The sequence below is a fragment of the Pelophylax lessonae genome (genome assembly GCF_965119305.1).
Source record: "Pelophylax lessonae genome assembly, chromosome: 3".
NCBI lineage: Eukaryota > Metazoa > Chordata > Amphibia > Anura > Ranidae > Pelophylax > Pelophylax lessonae.
This window is the reverse complement of record NC_138770.1, coordinates 86,397,133-86,422,811: the sequence shown is the minus strand read 5'-3', so window position 1 is coordinate 86,422,811 and position 25,679 is coordinate 86,397,133. Positions and strand designations below refer to the sequence as shown.

The following is a 25,679-nucleotide window of genomic DNA, read 5'->3' as shown; positions in this document are numbered from 1 at the left end:
AAAAGTGTCTACTCACAAACAAGTCATGTAAACCAGCATATTAAATCCGACAGACAACGTCCATAGTGTTGGAGTCCACTGTCTAAGTCCAGGAGACCGGCTGACGCGTTTCGAGGCAGTGCCTCTTCCTCAGAGCCTCTGGTTTACATCACTTGTTTGTGAGTAGACACTTTTTAATTATTTATTAATAAAAGCCTACTGAGGATAATGCGCTAGGCTGGTGCGCCCTCTTTTTTTGTTTATGTGTACAGTGTCAAGTCGACCACCCCGGTCGTAGAGGGCAGCAAGGTCTAGCCATTTGGGGATGCCAAGTGAAAAGTCCCATGATAGAGGGTGTTCGAGAACCAGGTTCTGAGCACAGGAGCAAGGTGCCAAGCATCGCATTTTTCTTCAAGAAAACTTCAGCAAGGCTCCTCTTCTCGTGCCTGTTTCTAGCCCCCTTTAGAGCTCTGTGAAGTAGCTGGAGATTACATGCTGTGTCTTGTCTGTGTCTCTTCCCATGCAGACTGCTCCCTGTGCAGTGCCCTCCCCCCTTTTTATTTACAGGGAGAGAGGCAGAGCCCAGAAAATGTAGAAACTGCAGAAACAGGTTTGACCCTTTACAAGCCTGGACAAGCCATGACTAACTAACTTATACTAGGCAACCTGCCTACAGCCTGATCTAGGAAGTCTGTGTCAAATGATACGCTAAGTTTCCATTGAAAAGGAACATATTTATGCAGACTTTATTGCATAACTATTTTTTGATGATTTTAGCAGAGTGGGAAAACAATATACAATGGCATCAATTTACAAAAACCATGCAGTGTTATCATTATTGTGTATTATTTTCTTTTTTATTTCCATGACTGTGTATTATTTTCTATTTTTTTATCTTTTTGCTTTAATTCACTGGAGCTTTTATTGCATGACATATGAATTAACCTTATCTATATGACATTATCTATTCTAGTTGTTCATCTTTTTATATATATAACCCAACTGACAAAGAAAGTTGCTTGGGTTTTCCATGATTACAGTGTACCTAAACCAAGAAATGCAACATATTAGAATAAAAATGTAATATATTGTAGCTTATTCTTTCTTATGTGTTACTTATGAGGCGCTATTACAAACAATAATATTCCAAAAGTGAAATATATTCAATATTAAACAAAATCAAATGAGTTAATGTCCATATTCTCCTGTGTTTCTTCCAGTCAGTCAAAGTTCCAGTTTCCGCCACCTATCTGTGAATGAGCCACTCACCAGATAATCTCAGGCCACCAGGATCCAAACCGCTTAAATTAACTTCCTTGTTCCCCAAGGGTTTTTTTTTTTTTTTTTACCTGATGTCCTACCAGTAACACAATTCCTGTTTTAGCATGATATTGCTCACTAAATGTACTGTATATATGAAGTAGTAGGGTTGTTGGCCTAGGACAGGAAGTGTGTTGTAACTACAGAGGACCATCACCCTCCCCTTATCTCCATAACATTGGAGGGGAGGGTGCTATGTAATCAACAAAGCTAAACTGGGCAAGTCTCAAAAGCTCACTGGACGTATGTACTGTAAGTGCAACTGTATATAGGGAGTTGACAAAATGTTAGCAATTAGCTAAGTGGGGGAAAAACATTAATAGAAACCGCCATAAAAAATCTGAAATCTGAATGTAATGCTGTATGAAGTTTTCTTTCATACTTGTTGAGGTTCTTCCTCAGCCACATTCTATCTGCATGCATGAGATCTGTATATTTTGATAATCTAAACCTTGATTCCCAAAGGACCACATACAGCAGTTAAACAATCTGGCCGTTTCCTCAAGTAGGTCTGCAGTATCTTCTTTAGTATTACATATACTGAACATTATGTGCCACTTGTTGTGCTTCAAGGACCACGTTATGCACTAACATACCTCCTTTAGGCCTCTATCTGTGCATCCAGTATGGTCACCTGCTGAATAAGCACCCTCCACAGACAGCTCAACTCTCCATTAAGACATGGCAGTTTAATCCAATGTAGTTTTACTTGTTAAAATGCAGTACCTGGAATGTTTACGGGTCATTTGAAGTGTAAAGATACAATAATCTTCTAAGCCCTATGCCTGATATGAAGGCTGGTAGCCAACTAATTCCTCTTGTATTGTAAATGTATTGTCTGCCCTAATGATGTTTTAAAACTGTTGGCGATATATAAATCCTGTATAAGAATAATAATAATTATAATAGCTGAGGGAACATGAAGAAGGTGAGAGGGGGGGTCTATCTATGGACTAAACCAACAAGCCCCAACATACAGGGAATCTGGATTATACCATTTGCAGTCATAAAATACCAATTTATAGCAAAACTGAGTTGCCACGGTAAGTGTCAGCACAAAGATATCATACATTCATATAAAAATCCAATGTTACAGTGATGGTACATGGTAATGGTTCCAGAACACAGCCCTTTAGTGATGTTGAAGGCCCTCTCTACTTTGGAAGTTGACAATCACTGATATGGACACTGTCATGTGGAGGTTGGTCTTGGTGCAAGATACCCTATTAAGATGAACAGATGTGAGCAGAGCTATTACTTCTGCTACTGTTTTATATATACACTTTTGGATGAGGTTTGGTTTCACTGCTACCATGGGTTTGAGAGTTGCAGTATCAGTGCATTTATGTGCAGACTTGCTTCAGGAGAATTTAAAAATAAATATATAATATACTGTATGACCTTTGAATTTTGGCCAGCAGGCATAGAGGGACCAAAAAGGGTATTTTGGGATAAGCCACAGTGTCAGTGCTTTAGAATATCCTTTACGGATAGGATAGGGAAAGTTGACATACTGCGTAGGAAGAAATTGGGGTCAGTTAGGACATTGTACTTTAACTCTTATTACTAGCTATTTGGGCAAAAAACTCCTATGCTGGCCCTTTGATTTTATCATTGGGGACTTTTTCTTGTCTTCCTTATTTTGCGGTTGATTGTGGTTGATTATCAGCAGTCAATTTCAGCTGCTGTTCCATCCATTGATTTTTTTTTTTTTGCCAAAAGGCTTCCTATAAAAAATGACATTTTGTTTTAGGGGATGGTATTTCGGGGGTAATTTTTTTTTTTTTTCTGTTTTACTGTACATTGACAAGGTTTAAGTTTCAGGTATGCAAAGTGAGGCATTAACCACTTGCCGACCGCCGCAAGTACATATACTGCGGCGGTCAGCCCCTCACAGGCAAAGTGACGTATGGGTACGTCACTAGCCTGTGAGGCTCTGGGGAGCGGGTGCGGTCACGGACACCCCCCGCGCGTGTGACCGGCGGACCCGATGTCCGCCGGTCACTCGGCGATCGTCGGTGGAGAGGGAGAAAGGCAGACGGCTAGTGTAAACAAGCCACCTGTCATTCTCTACTGTGTAGAAACAATGATCATACGGTTCTACTATGCAGGAACGTTGATCATTGTTCTTACAGCTCAAGCCACAGCCAGTCATAGTTAGAATCACGCCCCTAGGGACACACACAGCCCCTCCCTCTCAAATAAAGTTAACCCCTTCACTGCCAGTGTAATTTTACAGTAACGGTGCATATGTATAGCACTGATTACTGTAGAAATGTCACTGGTAACCCCAAAAGTGTCAAAAATGTCAGTCAAGGGTCCGATCTGTCCGCCGCAATGTTGCAGTATCGCAAAAAAAACCGCAGATCGCCGCCATTACGCGTTAAAAAAAAAACAACAAAAATGACAAAAATCTTTCCCTTTGTTAGTAAACGCGATAACTTTTGCGCAAACCACTCAAAATACGCTTTATGTAGCATAAAACAAATTGGCCGAAAATGTTAAAAAATTTTGATTTTTACATTTTTTTGGGGGGGAATTTCATATAAAAAAATGTGAAAAATATTGTTATTTTTGCAAAATTGACGCTCTTTTTTTGTTTATAGCGCGTGATCAAAAAATCGCACAGGTGATCAAATACCACCAAAAGAAAGCTCTGTTTGTGGGAAAAAAAGGACGTCAAATTAGTTTAGGTACAGCGTCGCACGACTGCACAATTGTCTGTTGTCCCTGGTCAGGAAGGGGGTAAAATCTTCCGGGGCTTAAGTGGTTAATTTGTTACTGACCATCCATTTGTGAAGTTGCCTTTTGTTCACTGTGTGAATCATTTGAAAGAAGAATAAAATAAACCCCGTAACGCTGGCGTCTCCTTGCCCTTTAAAGGGGTTTCTAATGCTGGGAGGCGGGGTGGGGTTTATAAACATGTGATTGCCATGATTGGCTGTCACAGTGGTCACATGATCGGAAATCTCCAGATTGCTACTTGCCTTCTGTTAGACACTGGTAACTGTGCGTGGAGCACGCAGAGCGTACTCTCCCGCACAGGTTTGTTTACATTTTGGTACACAAATATGCGGCCTCGCGGCATCAGGACCCTCCCGCCCAAGAGGCCGCATATTTGCATACCACTGGCACAAAGAGGTTGAGAAAAATGTGCACCTAAACTCCCTCTCGTTGTATCAGTCACATTTACTGCGTTCCCCCCACCCCCCACCCCCATAGTAAAAATAAAAGTTAAACATACATTGGTTAGGCCTATTATCTCTGATTAAAACTTTCTCACTACTGGCCAATTTTAAAGCATGTGTCACTGTTAAAACCACATTAAAAAGCTATTTTTGACTGTAATGATGTACGTAGATTGAGATGCTGTTGTATGTAAGCCATTCCATTTGTAGAAGAAAAAGAAATCAGTTCCAGCCGGTATATGCTATTTCTAAGACTGTCCGTGAAAATAAACTGTTTTGTAACAAGCTTGCTGCTTAAAGTGATTGTTAATCCACTATACTATGATCATGCTGTTATATAACGCTATGTGTCCCTGTGCTGTATAAAAAAAAAACTGATTACACCTTATATCAGAGCGTCTCCTGGCGCTCACGTAACTCCTTTGCTCTTTCCACTGCCCGGCTGACAGCTCTAGCTGGAGGGGCCGAGCACTCCCACTGACGTCAGCTAGGGGGAGGAGAGAAGAGAGAGAGCCAAGGAGTCACGTGAGCACCTTGAGACACTCTGATATTACCTATAATCTGCATTTTTTTTACATAGCAGAGGCACAGGGACACATAGCATTATATAACAGAGGAGGTGGCATGATCATAGTATAGCAGGGAGGGAGGATCGTGGAGTGGATGGAGCTGACAGGCAGGGAGGGAAGGGGGAAGGGGGACATAGGAGACACAGGAGAGCAGAGGGAGAGCTGTGGATGATGGAGGCACGTAAACTGACCACAGTGTAAGGGCTCAGTAGCCATTATAAACCGTGGTCAGTTTACAGGGGGAGGGTATAGCCGGGCAGGATCAGCCAGGTCTTTCAGGTGATACAGGGGGCCGAATTTACACAGCACAAGCACTGTGCTATATAACATGCTTTAAGGCAGGGATCTTCAAATTACAGCCCTCCAGCTGTTGCGGAACTATACGTCCCATGAGGCATTGTAAAACTCTGACATTCACAGACACAGCTAGGCATGATGGGAATTGCAGTTTCTGAACAACTGGAGGGCCATAGTTTGAAGACCTTTGATTTAAGGGAAAAGTATCCATTTTGTTATTTAGGGTAACAAACATTTAAAAGAATTTGTATATTCTCAATGTTGCGTTCAAAACTGCATGAAAGGTTATGGTATTTCTTTTTCTACATTGGTACATGCTTTATTTTGAGAATTACTTTTCCTATTAGTCCAAAAAATTGCCATAACCTACTAACAAGATTTGCTTCCCTTAGATTTTAATGGGATTTGATGCTAAGTCCCTCTGCAGATCAAACCCCAGAACATTCACCCATCCCTATATACATTATTCAAAGACGTAACTTTTTTGAAATTTCTGCTTGGTTATATATTTTATATTACTGACATTTGGTCCAATTGCAGCTCTCTAAAAAGTATGGTCCGGTGTACAGTATCAAGATAGGAGAGGAAAAAATAGTGATCCTCTGTGGATATGAGACAGTAAAAGATGCGTTGGTAAATCACGCTGATGAGTTTTCAGGAAGACCGATGATTCCCCTGTTCCATGAAATCACCAAAGGACACGGTAACATAAATGTTTTACATTGTGACATTTTCTTTTATTTCCTTGACTTTTACCACTCATTTTTTTCCTCTCTTTTGATTCTGATAAGTAAGAAATATTGTGTATTTATTTTATTTTTAAACACCATTGTTTTAGTTGGTTCACTGCTGTGTTGAGAATGCAGCCCTGCATGCTCATACAGTGGGTATAGAAATAATCACCCCCTTAAAAATAATCACATTTTGTTGCTTTGCAGCCTGAAACAAAGACAGATACAGATTTTGTTTTATCCAGCTGTATTTACTCAGTGCAACTTATAACATCCAAGTGAAAGATATAACACCAACATGTCAGAAAAAAAATGTAAAAAGAACTCAAAAACAGAATCACTGAGTTTGAAACAGTATCACCCCCCTCCTAAAAATGGCTTATAAACTTAATCAGGTGTAGCTAATCAACTTCTCATTGGCACACAAAGCCATTTGACTTTCAACTGTGATCAGCTGTGGTTGATTAGCTCAGCATGAAAAGAGCTTTCCTGGAGCATTTCAGTCCCTGATAGTGCAACTGAAACAAACAATCGACTATGGGTGGCAAGGCACTGTCAAAAGATCTCCGGGATAAAGTTGTGGACAGGCACAAGTCAGGAGATGGGTAAAAAAATGTCAAAGGCTTTATCAATGCCTAGAAGGACAGTCAAGTCTATTAGTAAGAAATGGAAGGCATTTGGTACAACACAGACCGTCCCTTGATCAGGATGTCGTTCCAAACTGGATGAAAGAGCCTGGAGGAAACTAGTCAGAGAGGCTACCAAGAGACCCACAACAAATCTGAAGTAGTTGCAGGATTTTATGACAAAGAGTGGTCATTGTGTGCATGTGACAAACATTTCAAAAATTCTCCACAAATGTGGCTTGTATGGGAGGATTGCAAGAAAAAAGCCACTCCTTAACCACTTCTGGACTGGAAGATTTTCCCCCTTAATGACCAGGCCATTTTTTGCGATTCGGCACTGCGTTACTTTAACGGACAATTGTGCGTTCGTGCGACGCTGTACCAAAATAAAATTGATGTCCTTTTTATCCCACAAATGGAGCTTTCTTTTGGTGGTATTTGATCACCTCTGCGATTTTTAATTTTTGCGCTATAAACAAAAAAACAGCGACAATTCTGAAAAAAAGAAAAAAACAATATTTTTCACATTCTGCTATATAACATTCCCCAAAAAAAAATTAAAAATCAAAATGTTTTAACATTTTAGGCCAATTTGTTTTCTGCTACATATTTTTGGTAAAAAGAAATTGCAATAAGTGTATTTTGATTGGTTTGCAAAGTTATTGTGTATACTAACTACGGGAAAGATTTATGTCATTTTTATTGTTTTTTTTTTTTACTAGTAATGGTGGGGATCTGCGATTTTTAGCAGGACTGCGACATTGCAGACAGATCGGATCCCTAACTGACATTTTTGACACTTTTGGGGGTACCAGTGACATTACTACAGCAATCAGTGTTATAAATATGCACTGTTACTGTAATAATGACCGTGGTAGGGAAGGGGCTAACACTGTGGGTGATCAAGGGGTTAAGTGTGAGCCTAGGGGAGTGATTCTAACTGTATGGGGCGGGGCTTGTCAAATTATCACAGAGACCTGTGATCCTATATAGAAGAATCACAGGCGCTCTGTGATCATTCCAGAGAGAAGAACGGTCAGCTGTGTTTACAACAGCTGACCGTCCTTCTCTCTCAGTGGGGAGTGATTGCGGGTGGCAGGCGGCAATCGCAGCCACCTGCCCCGTGCATCGGAGTCCCCGCTGCTACGTTGGCGGCGCGCACTCGTCCCCTAGCTGCAGGTGCACAACCGACGTATACCTACTGCCTGCTGCTGTATAACTGCGGCGAGCGATCCTTAAGTGGTTAAGAAAGGCCACATGCAGTCACGTCTGAGCTTGCCAAAGCGCACCTTGAAGATTCACCACATGGAAACAGGTGTTCTGGTCAGATGAGGCAAAATGTGAATAATTTGGCCTCAACACCAAATGATATGTCTGGCTGAAACCCAATACAGCTCACCATCCAAATAACACCATTCCTACAGTCAGGGCCGGTGCTTCCACTAGGCAAACTAGGCAGCCGCCTAGGGCGCCTTGCCACCTAGGGGCGCAGCCAGGAGTCGGCACTCTCTCTCCATCATGAATGATTATTGTGAGCTGAGGGGAGAGGTGGCGGTAGGGGAGGAAGAAGGGACAGAGAAAGATGCCAGGTGTCTTGGGCAGTGGCGGAACTATCAGGCCCTGGCTTTCCACTACTGTTGGAGGGGCCCCAAGAGGCAGGAATGGAGCCCACCAGAGTGCTGCCTGCATGATGATCCTCTTCAGCTGGAGCTGAACGGCCTTAACCCCAGGCAGGAAGTGACCCTCTGCACTGAGCTGGTAGGCAGCCGTTCATTTCCCTGGGTTGGTATTAAGCAGGGAGCAGAGGAGAGCTGAACCTGAGCCGGAGCTCGGCACTGGAGGGCGGAACCTTTACTGGGGCAGAAGCGACAAGGCACCGGAATGGTCTGAGGAGGTTGGTGATGAAGGACATGCGGAGCTCTCTGACTGCTGCTTTTCCCTCCACCAGGAGCCGGTTGGAGCTGTGGTGAGCACTGTGGTCCAGGAGAGGAGCATCCTGGGAGAAGGAATCAGCAGGATTGTTGTGAAGGAGGGCAGAGTGGGGCCACTCTCTTCATACTGCCCAGTTAGTGTCCCCAGAACAGGGGATCGGGGTCCCTGGGTGTTACATGGAGCATCCCTGGTATGAAAGGGAATCAGGGTCACCAGGTGTGCCATGGGGAATCAGAGTCACCAGGTGTGACATGGAGGATAGGGGTCACCGGGTATAACAGGAGTTCTGGGTCACCAGGTGTGCCATGAGGAATTGGGGTCCCTGGGTGTGCCATGGGGGATTGGGGTCCCCAAGTGTGACACGGAGGAACATCAGTGTCCCCAGGTGTGACATGGAGGAACATCAGGTTCCCCAACTGTGACATGGAAAAACATCAGGGTCTGACATAGAGGAACATTGGGGTCACTGAGTATGACAGCATGACATGGAGGAACACAGGGGTCCCTGGGTGTGACATGGAGGAACATCAGGGTCAGTGGGTATGACAGCATGACATGGAGGAATATTGGGGTCCAAGGGTGTGACATAGAAAAACATCAAAGTCCCTGGGTGTGACACGGAGGGACATTAGGGTCCCCGAGTGTGACATGGAGGAATATGGGGGGCCACTGGGTATGAAAGCATAACATGGAGGAACCATCGGATCAGGGTCACTGGGTATGACATAGAGGAGTTTTTAACCCCTTCCCTTTTTTTTGGGGGGGGGGGGGGGGGCGCAAGTAGCTGGTCTTGCCTAGGGCGTAAAATAGTCTAGCACCGGCCCTGCCTACAGTAAAACATGGAGGGGGTAGTTTCCTGTTATGAGGGTGTTTCTCTGCAGTAGGGACTTGAACATTTACCAGGATAGAAGCAAAAATGGATGGGGCAAAATACCATCAAATTCCTGAGGAAAATCTGCTGCCTTCTGCCAGAAAGTTGTCTATAGGTAGAAGGTTTACCTTCCAATATGGCAATGACCCAAAGCACACAGCAAAAATGACCACACAGTAATTGAAGAAAAAAAAAAAAGGAAATGTATTTGCATGGCCTAATCAGAGCCCAGACCTAAACCCCATTGAAAATCTGTGGAACAACTTGAAGACTGCAGTCCACAAATGGACAACATCAAATTTAACTGAACTTGAGCAGTTCTGCAAAGAAGAGTGGGCAAATATTGCAAAGCCTAAATGTGCAACGTTAGTAGAAACATATCCCAACAGATTAATTAAACCAAAAGGTGGTTCAAAAAAATATTGACACAAGGGGGTGATCCTTTTTCCAAATCAGTGATTCTGTTCTTGATTTTTATTTTTTTATCTGCCATGTTGATGTTATATCTTTCAGTTTGATGTTATAAGTTTCACTGAGTAAATACAGCTGGATGAAACAAAAACTGTCTGTGTCTGTCTTCATGGGGGGGGGGGGGAGTTTATTTTCTCTACCCACTGTATGTATTGGACTTTTATTTATTCACTACTATTTGGACATTGATTCTTCATTAACTGTTTGATGTCAAAAATCAAGGAGGAAGCCGTATATAGAGCTGAGATATGCAAATTATAACATGGCAAAGTATACCATGGCTGTTCCAGTACATATCAAGTTCTCACATAACTTTCATTATTATACGCATGAGTACATAAAGCCCTTTCTTTTCCTTTTTTTTTTTCTATTATATAAACTATATATATATATATATATATATATATATATATATATATATATATATATATATATATATATATATATACTGTATAAAGTAAAACAGAGAACATAAAAGGGTAAATTCCCTTCCTCACCTCATCTTATACATCATTGAACTATATAATCAGAGTATGCATATCAGGTTGTAGGCAGGCATTCAGCATCCAAGAAATTATCACGGACATCCTTCAAGGTGTCACTACCATTCCTCCTCTTCAAGGGCAGTCAGCTACCGTCTCTATAGATTCCACCCATTTAGCCCAAATTCTATTAAAATTTCTTAGCACATCCCCTTGCCTCGTATGTCATTCTATATAACAAGATATTAGAGTTGACCAGAGATTTCCAGGCAGATAATGTAAGGTAATCCATCCTAATGCACTGTATTACAATTAATTTGTAAACATAAAAAAATGCCAATCTTAGAAGGGTTCTCGTACTGTTTTCCATAACCTCCACTTCAATAATTCCCAAACGCCCAGTCAAGGGACTGCATATGTTTGGGAGATCAAAAGCATCCCCTATAAACTGGGTGCCCTATGACCAAAGAGGGCAGACTCTATTATACTCCCACACCATATGCAGAAATGAACCTTCAGCCATTAAACATTTATGACATATGGGGGTATCTCTCCGCCCCATTTTAAACAATCGAAGAGGTGTATAATACATTTGGTGAAGAAATCACCATTGAATCATCTTATCTCTGGCAGGAATTACCATATTCATATAAGAGTTAAGCACTTCATCCCAAAGTTATTCTGTCAGTTCTGGTATAATATTGTGCCATCTCTCCCGAATTCTCTGTGTTTTTTTAATTTCAACCCCTATTAAAATAGAGTAGTAAGTAGATACTTATTTAGAATGTTCAGGCTGCAACAGCAGTTTTTCTAAGTTTGTATTAGCAATTTCAGTTGGATCAATTCTGAACTGATGCTGTGCTGCATGTTTCAGTCTAGTATATTGAAAACTCCAAGTACTCCCATTTCAGCTTGTAGCTGTGGAAATTATTTGAGTCTACCAGTGCCATATATTTGATGGAGATATTTGATCCCAAACTGGGACTACCTATATCCATCTTCCAGTTTAAAAAAATTGTTCAATCGTGGGTTGAACCATAGTGGAGCATCAGGCGATAAATGTAAGGGTTTATCAGATATACGCTTAAGACATATTCCCAGGATACGCTTAGCAGTCTTTTGTATGGCCATACCCTCTGTTGTGGGTACCTCTCCTCTGTAAGAGAAACTCAGCAGAGCTTCAAAGGAGGACGCCACCGCAGCTTCAGCATCTATTGACGCGTTTTTCAGTTGCGGAAACATCTGCCACTGAATAATTTCAGATGTCAGTCAATTGCACCATATTGCTATGCAGATACTTTGGCTGCCCAGTTTGGGAAAGGGTTAATGTGTTTCTCTCCTTTCCTGTGGTTTTCTTGGGTTCAGCCCCCTGTTATGGATCTTTAAATAATGAGGAAAGGCTCAGGTAAACAGTCATGCAGGCGGGAGTTCAGGGGAAGGACTGGTCCATGTAGTCTTACCCCCCCTCCCCCTCCCTCCTGGAGCCAGGAAACCACCAGCATTGGACTTGCATTGAAGGACTTGTTACCTTGGAGAAGGTATGAACTTTGGCAGCCTTTATTAGGTAGTTAGTGTTGGACTTTGTTCATGTAAGGTGCATCATTGGACTGTACAAATGAATGTTCAGCTAAAGTTCCATTACCCAATTTATGCCTGGTCTGAAGTTTGTCCCAAAGGGGTGCTTTAAGGCACATGGTGTATCAAAAGAACAGGTCCTGTAACATCAATGGGGATGAAGAAGAGAAACTAGAGTGCCACCAAAGAAGGGTTAACCATACAGAGGAGTAGCAAGAAGTCGTGTCTAACATGTGGTTTCCACGGGTAACCAGGACTGGTGGCCGGTTATGGGTGAGGGGTTCTCTGGTTAGCGATGGGGCAGTGCTCTGACTCCCTCTGGTTAGCGATGGGGCAGTACTCTGACTCCCTCTGGTTAGCGATGAGGCAGTGCTCTGACTCCCTCTGGTTAGCGATGGGGCAGTGCTCTGACTCCCTCTGGTTAGCGATGGGGCAGTGCTCTGACTCCCTCTGATTAGCGATGGGGCAGTGCTCTGACTCCCTCTGGTTAGCGATGGGGCAGTGCTCTGACTCCCTCTGGTTAGCGATGGGGCAATGCTCTGACTCCCTCTGGTTAGCGATGAGGCAGTGCTCTGACTCCCACTGGTTAGCGATGGAGCAGTGCACTGACTCCCTCTGGTTAGCGATGGGGCAGTGCTCTGACTCCCTCTCGTTAGCGATGGGGCAGTGCTCTGACTCCCTCTGCTTAGCAATGGGGCAGTGCTCTGACTCCCTCTTGTTAGCGATGGGGCAGTGCTCTGACTCCCTCTGGTTAGCGATGGGGCAGTGCTCTGACTCCCTCTGTTTAGCGATGGGGCAGTGCTCTGACTCCCTCTTGTTAGCGATGGGGCAGTGCTCTGACTCCCTCTGGTTAGCGATGGGGCAGTGCTCTGACTCCCTCTGTTTAGCGATGGGGCAGTGCTCTGACTCCCTCTTGTTAGCGATGGGGCAGTGCTCTGACTCCCTCTGGTTAGCGATGGGGCAGTGCTCTGACTCCCTCTGTTTAGCGATGGGGCAGTGCTCTGACTCCCTCTGGTTAGCGATGAGGCAGTTTTTTTTTTCATGTTAAAAGGTAGACAACATATACTGTTGCTGCATATTGTGACATGTCTACAATTTATTGATGCAAACCTGTAAAATTACTGAAAAATCCACGTAACCTTTTATCATTACTTCCTAACCTATCCAAACCCCTATCACTAATATAAAACCAATACTTTATACCTGCACACCCTGGATTAATCAAACAATCACTGTAACTCCTATTAGTGCAAAGTGAGCATAAAAAAGGTGAAATAATAAAATGAGACAAAATTGATGTGAATCAAAATTATTTTAACATAGTTATTACCAAAATAAATTGAGGCAGTGAGTAAAAAAAAAAAAAGTCCATCATTACCAAAGTGCTTCAAATGGTGACATATTTGAATATTCCAACTCCTCCAAGGAACTGTGTGCAGTAAAAGGTGATGTTCCACCACCGGTAAATTAAATACCTACTCACCAGAGGTATATTTATGTTTTTTAACGCATATTCAACCGATGAGGTCTCCGTCACACCAATAGATAATCTCCACTTGTGCCATCTTTGGTGTTGATGGACCTTTTTCCTATTTATATATTAATAGCACAGATTAAATTAGTGCTTGAGAGCACGGTTTATTTTATAGCAATATATTTTTTACCCTATCACTAATATAACTCCATATTTCCTTGAATTATTGATTTCAAAATATAAAAGTTCCTTAAGATTTTGATGTTGAAAACTACTTGTCCTTCTTTGATGAGACTACCAGACAGGAATTTATCTGGTATAGGAATATATCACTTGGGGTCATTTGGGATGTACAGAAACTTTTATCAGTTGTGGGTGGACTTATAGACTTTTTTCGTTCTCCCGTTCAGGAGTTATTTTTTCCCAAAATGAAAACTGGAAAGTGATGAGAAGATTTACCCTTTCAACATTACGAGATTTCGGGATGGGGAGGAAAACAATTGAAGACAGAATTCTGGAAGAAAGTGACTGTTTGGTGAAAAAAATCAGATCATTCAAAGGTCTTGTAAAGGACTTATGATCTTATGAACATCTATGTTGTTAGTAACAAAGACTTAGGCCAACTTTCATAATGAAAAGATGATACCCACATATAATATATTACCAAATGTATTGACACGCACATGAACTTTAATGGCATCCCAGTCTTAGTCCGTAAGGTTCAATATTGATTTGGCCCACCCTTTGCAGCTATAACAGCTTCAACTCTTCTGGGAAGGCTGTCCACAAGGTTTAGGAGTGTGTCTATGAGAATTTTTGACCATTCTTCCAGAAGCGCATTTGTCAGGTTAGGTATTGATGGGGACGAGAAGGCTTGCCTCGCATTCTCCACTGTAATTCATCCCAAAGGTGTTTTATCGGGTTGAGTTTAGGACTCTGTGCAGGCCAGTTAAGTTCCTTCACCCCAAACTCGCTCATCCATGTGCTTATGGACCTTGCCTTGTGCACTGGTCCAAGCCGTTTAGTGGAGGGGGAATTACGGTGTGGGGTTGTTTTTCAGTGGTTGGGCTTGGCCCCTTAGTTCCACTGAAGAGAAGGGTGTCAGCATACTAAGACATTTTAGACAATTTCATGCTCCCATCTTAGCCACCTGACAAGTCGTGCTCCATTCAGTGCAATTGAACCGTTCTAATTGGAGCAACTCAAGTCGCTCCAACTTAGAAAAAGGTTCCTGTACTACTTTGGGGGTGACTTGCATTGACTTCTATTAGAGAAGTCGTATGCAAGTCATGCTGAAGTCGCGCTGCACGGGACGACTTCAGAGTCGGCCGACTTTGAAGCCGCCCTAGTGTGAACACAGTCTAAAGGTCAGTAGTGGGTAGGGCAGTGTACAGAGGTCAGTAGTATGTAGGGCAGTGTACAGAGAGGTCAGTAGGATGTAGGGCAGTGTACAGAGGTCAGTAGTATGTAGGGCAGTGTATAGAGGTCAGTAGGATGTAGGGCAGTGTACAGAGGTCAGTAGTATGTAGGGCAGTGTACAGAGGTCAGTAGTATGTAGGGCAGTGTATAAAGGTCAGTAGGATGTAGGGCAGTGTACAGAGGTCAGTAGGATGTAGGGCAGTGTACAGAGGTCAGTAGGATGTAGGGCAGTGTACAGAGGTCAGTAGGATGTAGGGCAGTGTACAGTGGTCAGTACGATGTAGAGCAGTGTAAAGATGTCAGTAGTATGTAGGGCAGTGTACAAAGGTCAGTAGTGGGTAGGGCAGTGTACAGAGGTCAGTAGTGGGTAGGGCAGTGTACAGAGAGGTCAGTAGGATGTAGGGCAGTGTACAGAGGTTAGTAGGATGTAGGGCAGTGTACAGAGGTCAGTAGGGTGTAGGGCATTGTACAGAGGTCAGTAGGGTGTAGGGCATTGTACAGAGGTCAGTAGGATGTAGGGCAGTGTACAGAGGTTAGTAGGATGTAGGGCAGTGTACAGAGGTCAGTAGGGTGTAGGGCATTGTACAGAGGTCAGTAGGATGTAGGGCAGTGTACAGAGGTCAGTAGGATGTAGGGCAGTGTACAGAGGTCAGTAGGATGTAGGGCAGTGTACAAAGGTCAGTAGTTGATAGGTTGTTTACAGAGGTCTGTAGTATGTAGAGCAGTGTACAGAGGTCAGTAATATGTAGGGCAATGTACAGAGGTCAGTAGTATGTAGGGCACTCTACAGAGGTCAGTAGTAGGCAGGGCAGTGTACAGAGATCAGTAGAGCAGATGACAAGAGTGAGCAAAAGAGAGACTAGCAAGGCAGAGATCAGGGCGTCTATAGGGCAAATGACAAGGGGTCAGCAGGGCAAAGGACTGGGGGTCAGCAAGACAGTTTAAAGGGGGGGGTCATGAAGGCACAGTACAGACCGGTCAGGAGGGTACAGGGGAGTCCGGAGGGCATGGTACAGGGGGTCTGGAGGGCACGGTACAGGGAGGGGGTCTGGAAGGCACAGTGCTGGGGGGTCTGAAGGGCATGCTACAGGGGGGCCCTGGAGGGCATGCTACAGGGGGGTTCTGGAGGGCATTCTACAGGTGGGTTCTGGAGGGCATGCTACAGGAGGGTTCTGGATTGCATGCTACAGGGGGGTTCTGGAGGGCATGCTACAGGGGGGTTCTGGAAGGCATAGAGTAGGGGGTTAGGAGGCTTCGATACAGGGGGGTCTGAAGGGCACAGTTCAGGGGGTCTGGAGGGCACAGTGCAGGGGGTCTAGAGGGCACGATGCAGGGTCTCTGGAGGACATGATCCAGGGGGGGGGGGCCAGGAAGGCACAGCACAGGGGGGTCTGGAGGACACAGCACAGAGGAGTTTGAGGCCTCAATACCGGGGGGTTTGGAGGACACGGAGCAGGAGGATCTGGAGGGTATGGTACAGAGGGGTCTGGAGGGCACAGTGCAGGGGGGTCTGGAGGGCATAGTGCAGGGGGGTCTGGAGGCCACAGTGCAGGGGGGTCTGGAGGGCATGGTACAGGGGGGCCTGGAGGGCAAAGGAGGGCATAGTACAGGGGAGTCTGGAGGGCTGCTGTGGCACAGCTACCTGTTCTGGTGCTCTCCTCCACCCGGTCCTCCTCTCTGGTCACATGGTGTTACCCACTTGAATGAACTGGAGAGGGCCAGCAGGGATCAGCGCACTGCACTCAGGGCTACAAGAGCCCAAATTAGCCTACAACGAATCCTAGGCGGAGGCATTCCCCACCCCACAGCCTCACATGAAAGTGGCATGTTGCAGGGTAGGGAATGCCTCTGTCTAGAACTGGCTATGCTTCCCGACTAGAGATCTCAGATAGCAAGATGCTGCTCTGCCAATCAGTGTGGGGGAGGAAGAGGAGGAGCACTTGCAGGTCAGCAGGAAATACCTGTCATCTTTCCGCGGTCAACAGGTAGATTGCGATCGATGGGCTGCTAACCCCTGGTGTACAGTATTATTATTGATCACTGTATTAGAGTCACTAGCGAACAGTGGCGGCTGGTGAAGTTTTAAGATGGGGGGGGGCGCAAGACCCCGCCCTTCTATTTTGGTCCCTCCCACTTCTCAGAAGCTACACCCCTTATAGACCCCACCCATTTTGTCCCCTGTATTTTGCTTGCGTGAACCAATTCTCCCAATATATCACATATTAAGGGCTCCATCAGTACTAGTATATCCCATAAAAGGGAGCAGGGGCCCTATTATGGGATATACTGTGAGAGACACCCTATTATGGGATACACTGACTGAGAGTGGCACAAACCCCACAGTACAGGCCCCTTGTACAAACCCCACAGTACAGACTCCCTAGCACAAACCCCACAGTACAGACCCCCTAGCACAAACCCCACAGTACAGGCTCCCTAGCACAAACCCCACAGTACAGACCCCCTAGCACAAACCCCACAGTACAGACCCCCTAGCACAAACCCCACAGTACAGACCCCCCTAGCACAAACCCCACAGTACAGACCCCCTAGCACAGTCCACACAGTACATGCCCCCTTTCAATGTAGTGACCAGCGTACATGCCCCCTTTCAATGTAGTGACCAGCGTGCATGCCCCCTTTCAATATAGTGACCAGCGTACATGCCCCCTTTCAATGTAGTGACCAGCGTACATGCCCCCTTTCAATGTAGTGACCAGCGTACATGCCCCCTTTCAATGTAGTGACCAGCGTACATGCCCCCTTTCAATGTAGTGACCAGTATACAGGCCCCCTTTCAATGTAGTGACCAGCGTACATGCCCCCTTTCAATGTAGTGACCAGTATACAGGCCCCCTTTCAATGTAGTGACCAGTATACAGGCCCCCTTTAAATGTAGTGACCAGCGTACATGCCCCCTTTCAATGTAGTGACCAGCGTACATGCCCCCTTTCAATGTAGTGACCAGTATACAGGCCCCCTTTCAATGCAGTGACAAGCGTACAGGCCCCCTGCAGAGGTATGGCAGTGGGAGAGATGGGATCAGGCAGAAGGATGGTGGTGGGAGAGATGGGATCAGGCAGAGGGATGGTGGTGGGAGAGATGGGATCAGGCAGAGGGATGGAGGTGGGAGAGATGGGATCAGGCAGAGGGATGGAGGTGGGAGAGATTGGATCAGGCGGTGGGATGGAGGTGGGCGGGATGGGATCAGGCGGTGGGAGGGATGAGATCAGGCAGAGGGATGGAGGTGAGAGAGATGGGATCAGGCAGAGGGATGGCGGTGGGAGAGATGGGATCAGGCAGAGGGATGGCAGTGGGAGAGATGGGATCAGGCAGAGGGATGGTGGTGGGAGAGATGGGATCAGGCAAAGGGATGGCGGTGGGAGGGATGAGGGCATGAGGTAGAGAGGGATGGCAGTGGGAGGGATGGTCATGGGATGAGGCAGAGCAGAGGGGGATGGCAGTGGAAAGGCTGGATGGTTGGATGATCATGGGATGAGGCAGAGCAGAGGGGGATGGCGGTGGAAAGGCTGGATGGATGGTCATGGGATGAGGCAGAGCAGAGGGATGGCGGTGGAAAGGCTGGATGGATGGTCATGGGATGAGGCAGAGCAGAGGGGGATAGCGGTGGAAAGGCTGGATGGTCATGGGATGAGGCAGAGCAGAGGGGGACGGCGGTGGAAAGGCTGGATGGATGGTCATGGGATGAGGCAGAGCAGAGGGGGATGGCGGTGGAAAGGCTGGATGGATGGTCATGGGATGAGGCAGAGCAGAGGGGGATGGCGGTGAAAGGCTGGATGGATGGATGATCATGGGATGAGGCAGAGCAGAGGGGGATGGCGGTGGAAAGGCTGGATGGATGGATGGATGGTCATGGGATGAGGCAGAGCAGAGGGGGATGGCGGTGGAAAGGCTGGATGGATGGATGTTCATGGAGGACTGACAGGACAGGAGGACCACGAGGACTCACTTACCGGTGGTGATGTCTTCTCTTCTTCCAGCAGATGACCTCCGCTCCTCGAGCTGCGGCCTGGTGAGGTGACCGGTCCGGTCGTCTGGATCAGATACTGGTGGTCTCCTCTCCGGTGCCGCCGTCACTCCCGTCCGGTGTCCACCCGACTCCATCGTCCGTCCGGGTCCGGATGTTCTGGATGCTGTGATTGGTCCAGGCTGGAGGCTGGACCAATCACAGCCAGGAATCCACGAAGTGGGGGTTTCCAAGAAATGTGCCTTGCGCCCAGGTTACGCCCCCACGCCCCCCAGAAGGCAGCCAATCGGCGCCTCTTCTGGGTGGTAACCCCACCCCCCCCTCCACATCGGCCGGCGGCGGCGAACGCAATTTTTTTTTTTCAAACTTTATTGCTCGTTTTGTAATTTTTTTTTCTTTTTTTAGGGGGGGCGGCGCCTTGGCGCCCCCTATGCACCGGCCGCCACTGCTAGCGAAGTCAGTGTCAGTCAGTGTCCCTCCCAGCCAGTGTCTGTTAGCGCCAGATTGCCTGCCACACTATCGCAGTACCACTAAAATTCGCTGATCACCACCATTACTGGTATAGCGTCTATAGCTGCGTAAATTCCAGTATATATACCGCACTTTGTAGACAGCATAACGTTCACACAAACCAATTAATATATACTTATTGGGATTTTTTTTTTTTTTACCAAAGACATGTAGCAAAATACATTTTGGCCTAAATTTATGAAGAGATTTGGTTTTACTGGATATGTTTTATAACAAAAAGTAGAAAATAACTTTTTTGTTCAGAATTTTCGGTCTTTATTCGTTTATATAATAAAAAAAATACAAAATCCAGTGGTGATCAAATACCACCAAAAAAAAACTCTATTTGAGTGAAAAAAAATGATATGCCTATCATTTCGGTACAGTGTTGAATGACCGCCAGTTAAAGTAGCACAGTGCTGAATATCAACAAATGCCCTGGTCATGAAGGGGGTAAAACCTTCTGGGGGTCAAGTGGTTAATAATACTTTTCTTACACTCTGTATTGTAGGTGAAGCTTTTGATAATAAAATGATCATAAATGCTGCAGCAGCCAACATAATCGTTTCCATATTGCTGAGCCATCGGTTTGATTATGAAGATCCGACACTTTTGAGGCTTTTGAAAATAGTTAATGAAAATACCCACATCATTGGTAGCCCAGCCGCAATGGTAAGCCAATAAGCCAATAATTGTTGATATTATTGCGGGCTATTATGGGCCGATGTAACGGCTTGCTTTGAACCAACCTTTTTGACCACTTCTGAACCGAGCCTTTTTCTGACACTTGTTGTTTACAAGTTAAAATCATTTTTTTCTTGAAATTACTTAGAACCCCCAAACATTATATATATATATATATATATATATATATATATATATATTTTTTTTTTTTTTTTTTAGCAGAGACCCCAGAGAATAAAATTGAGATTGTTGCAATATTTTTTTATCAAACCCTATTTGCACAGTGGTCTTACAAAGCAGTTTCTTTGAAAAAAAAATAGCTTTTTTTTTAACTAAAAAATAGAAAACAGTAAAGTTAGCCCAATTTTTTTCTATAATGTGAAAGATAATGTTAGGCCGAGTAAATAGATACCCAACATGTCATGCTTTAAAATTGCCCACGCTCGTGGAATGGTGACAAACATTGGTACTTAAAAATCCCCATAGGCAACACTTTAAAAATTTCTACAGGTTACCAGTTCAGAGTTACGGAGAAGGTCTAGGGCTCAAATTATTGCTCTCACTTTAACCTCCCTGGCGGTATGATTCTTTTGGATTTTAGGTGCTGAAAGCGGTACCATTATTTTGCATGTAATTCTTGTGAATGAGCAGCCCAAACCAACTGTATACATTTATTATATATATTATATATATGTATGTATACATATATGTATGTATACATATATTATATTTATATATATATATATATATATATATATATATATATATATATATATATATATATATAATGTATACAGTTGGTTTGGGCTGCTCATTCACAAGAATTACGTATATATATATATATATATATATATATATATATATATACACACATATACACATATATATATATATATATATATATATATATATATATATACACATATACACATATATATATATATATATATATATATATATATATATATATATATATATACATATATTTACATAAAAAGTACAGTAAAACTGCAGGAAAGGGCACTGGGGCAATGTAATGTGAATTGTTTTTATTTTGTAATGTATCAGTGTGTTTGGTGTGTTTTACATTTGAATTTGCCGCCGGTTCCACCCCCCGGCGGACGTCACGTCGGCGGAGACGGAAGGCGGGGCTCGCAGACGATCGGGAGGAAGCTCCGCCGCCGCATACCGCCCGCATACTTCGCTGGATCCCGGAGAAAAGGTAAGTAAAACCTCTACCAGGATCCAGCGATCTTCCTAGCGCTACCCCGAGTGTGGCTCGGGGTTACCCCTTTTGGCTCTAAAATCTAACCCCGAGTCACGCTCGGGAATACGGTTAATGATCGCGGCGATACCTCACATGTGTGGTTAGAACACCGTTTACATATGTGGGCAGGACTTGCATATGCATTCGCTTCTGAGCGCGAGCTAACGGGGACGGGGCGCTTTAATTTTTCTTTCCTATTTATTTTATCTTTTATTTTTATATTTACACTGTTTTTTAAAAAAAAATAAAAAAATGCAGGGATGTAAACATCCATTGTAATAGAAAAAAGCATGACAGGACCTCTTTAATGTGAGATCTGGGGTCAAAAAGACCTCACATCTCACATCTACACTAAAGAAGAAAAAAAAAAAAAGTATTTTTTTTTCATGATGAAAAAAAACCGGGCTCTTTAAATCTGTTGCTAGGAAGCGACGTATGACGTTGCTCTGGTCCTCCAAGGCCATAGAGTCATCTTTCCCTCACTCGACTTCCTGCCAAGGAGGACAGAAGACCGGATCCTTTTCCCCGCTACCGGCGGGTCTGGCGAGTGGGGAAAATGACCGGGAAGCGGTGGGAGGAGGGGGGGGGGTGCCCTTTCCCACAGTCCATAAGGGTGATCCTGCGGCTAATCCGCCGCTGGGACCACCCTTATGTTAATGCAGACCGCCCGCAGGTTAAAAAAATACCAGGGTTAACTGCTGCAATAACCCCGGTATTTAACCACTTCCCGCCCGCCCTATTACAAAATGACGGCGGGAATGTGGTTGTGTTATCCTGACCGGACGTCATATGACGGCGGCAGGATAACACCGCTCTGGGCGCCCCCCGGGGGCGCGCAGAGCGGCGATCGGTGATGCGAGGTGTCAGTCTGACACCCTGCACCTCCGATCTCGGTAAAGAGCCTCTGACGGAGGCTCTTTACCATGTGATCAGCCGTGTCCAATCACGGCTGGTCACATAGTAAAACAGGAACAGCCGTTGATCGGCTTTCCTTAGTTCGTGCCTGACAGGCACGAGTAAAGGAGCGCCGATCGGCGGCTCCCCTGACAGGGGGGGGTCGGCACTGGTAATCAGATCATTGATTACCAGTGCAGACCCTCGGGGGGGGGGGTGCCACTAGAACCACCAGGGATGCCCACTATGACCCCAGGGATGCCCACTATGACCCCAGGGATGCCCACTATGGCCACCAGGGATGGCAATCAGGGCTCAGGGAGCCCCCCATTGCCCTTCCCATCAGTGATGCCCACCAGTGTCCTCCCTATCAGTGCTGCCCACAAGTGCCCATCATTGCCATCCTTTAGTGTCGCCCACCAGTGCCCATTATTGCCCACCAGTGCCGCCTATCAGTGCCCATTAGTGCCCATCAGTGCCGCCCGTCAGTGCCGATCAGTGCCGCCCATCAGTGCCCATCAGTGCCCACCAGTGCTGCCTATCAGTGCCCATTAGTGCCCGTCAGTGCCACCTATCAGTGCCCGTCAGTGCCGCCTATCAGTGCCCATCAATGCCGCCTATCAGTGCCCAGCAGTGCCGCCTATCAGTGCCCACCAATGCTGCATATCAGTGCTACCTATCAGTGCCACATATCAGTGCCTATCAGTGCCGCCTATCAGTGCCGCCTATCAGTGCCACCCCATCAGTGCCACCCCATCAGTGCCACCCCATCAGTGCCACCCCATCATTGCCTCCTCATCAGTGCCTGTCAGTGCAGTCTCATCAGTGCTCATCAGTGCAGGAAAAATCTTATTTATTTACAAAATTGTATAACATAAACAAAAAAACTTTTTTTTTTTTTTCAAACTTTTCTGTCTTTTTTTATTTGTTTAGCAAAAAGTAAAAATCGCACAGGTGATCAAATACCACCAAAAGAAAGCTCTATTTGTGGGGGGAAAATGATATAAATTTGGTGTAAGTAAGAAATCTACTGTCTCTATCCGGAAGATTCGCAATAAGATCACATGGGTTATGGCCCAGGAGAGATTGGTGAGTGTGCTCATGGACACTGTGTCGAAATTTGAAAGAATCTTGGAACCTTGGGCCACATATGTGGGAATCTCATTGGTTCCCGGCGTGCACCCGAACTAAATGATAACCATCTGCGGCCCTGGAGACCGGCTGTTCTTTAGCGTTTCTCCTATTCTCCATTTCCCCCTGGCCTCTTTCTTTCTTCTCCTATTTTAGGCCAGTGGGCCTTTTTGCCTGACTTCATTGAGATAACTTTCACTTTTCACAATGAACCACACGACGAGGGGTTCTGTTTTTGTTGCTAGTAGAATTCCTTTTGGTATATGCTAAATACAGTTTATGGGGAAGATGGGTTTAAAGTTCCTCTCTCCCCGGGTTATCTAGTCGATATTATGTTGTGGCTGGTCCTGACCTCTCTGCCACCTAGATACTGTTATTACCTCCCCTCCCAATAGGGCTATGGGGATCAGGACCAGGAAGTTATATGCCAATGAGGCTCTTTATACTGGGTTATGGACTTCACTACAGTACTCATGTTTAGTAAGGGATATGGAAACCATCTCCCTCTTATCCTAAAGTAAGCTTTAGTTCTGCAAATGGGATGCATACGCTTCACAGCTGATTTGTACCATTCTCCCACTGTTGTAGCATCCTTCATGCTAATGTATTAAACTCCTGAGGCAGTATCTTCTTTTCTCAATAACCATTCATTGTAAGTAGATTACCATTCCCCCCGGGATGCAGTTTTTGCTCCCACTGGGGTGTCCCGGGAGGGATGGGGGAATGTCGGATACCTGGCCTGTCGTTAATACCATGAAATGCCTGAGACATGGATCTGCCTTACTAGTTCACTAAGTCTATTGATGCCTCTCCTTGTCATTTACTCTAAGTGGAATGTTAAAATTAATGCTGCACTGCTGTTATTGTTTGTAACCTTTTCTTTTCCTTTGTTGAAAAATTCAATAAAAACCATTGAAACTAAATTTGGTGTAAGTACAGTGTTGCATGACCGCGCAATTGTCATTCAAAATGCAACAGCGCTAAAAGGGGAAAATTGGCCTGGGCGGGAAGGGAGGGAAGTGCCCAGTATTAAAGTGGTTAACGTCCAAGTACCAACGTACAACTGTGGTGGGCGGTTTGTAAGTGGTTAATTATCCTTTATTTTTTATAACATATTTACTATATTAAATCTCACTTTTTTATTGATTTATTACAATATATTGCCTAATGCCCTGTACACACGTGCAGATTGTCGGCCGAAAAGATTCGGTCGCCGAACGATCGGCCGATTTTCGGCTTGTTAGTATGATGCTTCCGACAGCGCACTTTTCGGCCGAACAGAATCTGTCGTGCAGGCATTAAAATTTTTGTTGGCCGTCACCAGAACAGCCGATTGTTCGCCAGTCAGTACAGATTTCGGCTGACAGACAGCAGATTTGCAAGACTGGGCATGCTCAGAAATGAAAAAAGACACGGAAAGTGAACCATCACATGACATCACTTCTGCAGTCGGCTGTTGTTGGCCGATAAAATTTGTGTGCAGTCTTTTGCAGTTTTCAACAGACACAACAGCCCTGGACAAAAGACGGCCAATCGGTACGTGTGTACGGGGCATTAGTTGTGAACTTGGTGTATGATAGGTCTGGGGCAAGTTCTAATAATGTGCACTCTGACTAGGTCATGCTACCAGAATTTGCTGCACCACTATCAAACACTAATCCAATTAATTGGTGTTTATTTACTAAAACTGAAGAGTGAAAAATCTGGTGCAGCTGTGCATGGTAGCCAATCAGCTTCCAACTTCAGCTTTTTCAATTAAGCATTAAAAAAACTGGATGCTGATTGGTTTCTGTGCAGAGCTGCACCCGATTTTGCGCACTCCAGTTTTAATAAATCAGCTCCACTGTGTCCCAAGCAATTTTAATCATTCTGTGTTTAAAGAATTTTATTCTATACTAGTTCCACTTTTAAAAATTTTACAGCATCTCTTCAATCTCATGAAATTATGATTTCTAAATAAATCATACCCCTTAAGCAAATTAGCAATTTCGAATTTTGCAAAGGCAGCACTATTTTCATAGGCGTGTGCACAGGGTGTGCCAGGTGTGCCTGGGCACACCCTAATCACCCTGTGTGGCGCAGATTCCCCCTGTTTAAACCCCTGGTATTTTAGCAAAGCCTCCTAACGGCTCCTACAATTGTTATAAAAAAAAAATAAAAATAATAAAATTGTAAAATATCATAAAAAATAAAAACTTCTGACATCATCCACTGTCCTGACACCAATCTCTGCCCTATTGACACCCACCACTGCTCTACTGACACCATCAG

General features: G+C 44.8%; 2 protein-coding genes across 3 annotated transcripts in view; both read left to right on the top strand.

The window, feature by feature from the left end:
- LOC309551312 (cytochrome P450 2K4-like) overlaps nt 1–25,679 on the top strand; it is a 637,235-nt gene that overhangs the window by 333,580 nt on the left and 277,976 nt on the right. The window lies entirely within an intron of this gene.
- The window catches only part of LOC309551320 (cytochrome P450 2C14-like), a 63,663-nt gene that overhangs the window by 1,674 nt on the left and 36,310 nt on the right, over nt 1–25,679 (top strand). The window contains exons 3-5 of the mRNA XM_082251855.1: nt 5,894–6,056; nt 13,926–14,075; nt 19,944–20,104. Coding sequence (XP_082107981.1) covers nt 5,894–6,056; nt 13,926–14,075; nt 19,944–20,104 — 474 coding nt within the window. The remainder of the gene's footprint in view (nt 1–5,893; nt 6,057–13,925; nt 14,076–19,943; nt 20,105–25,679) is intronic.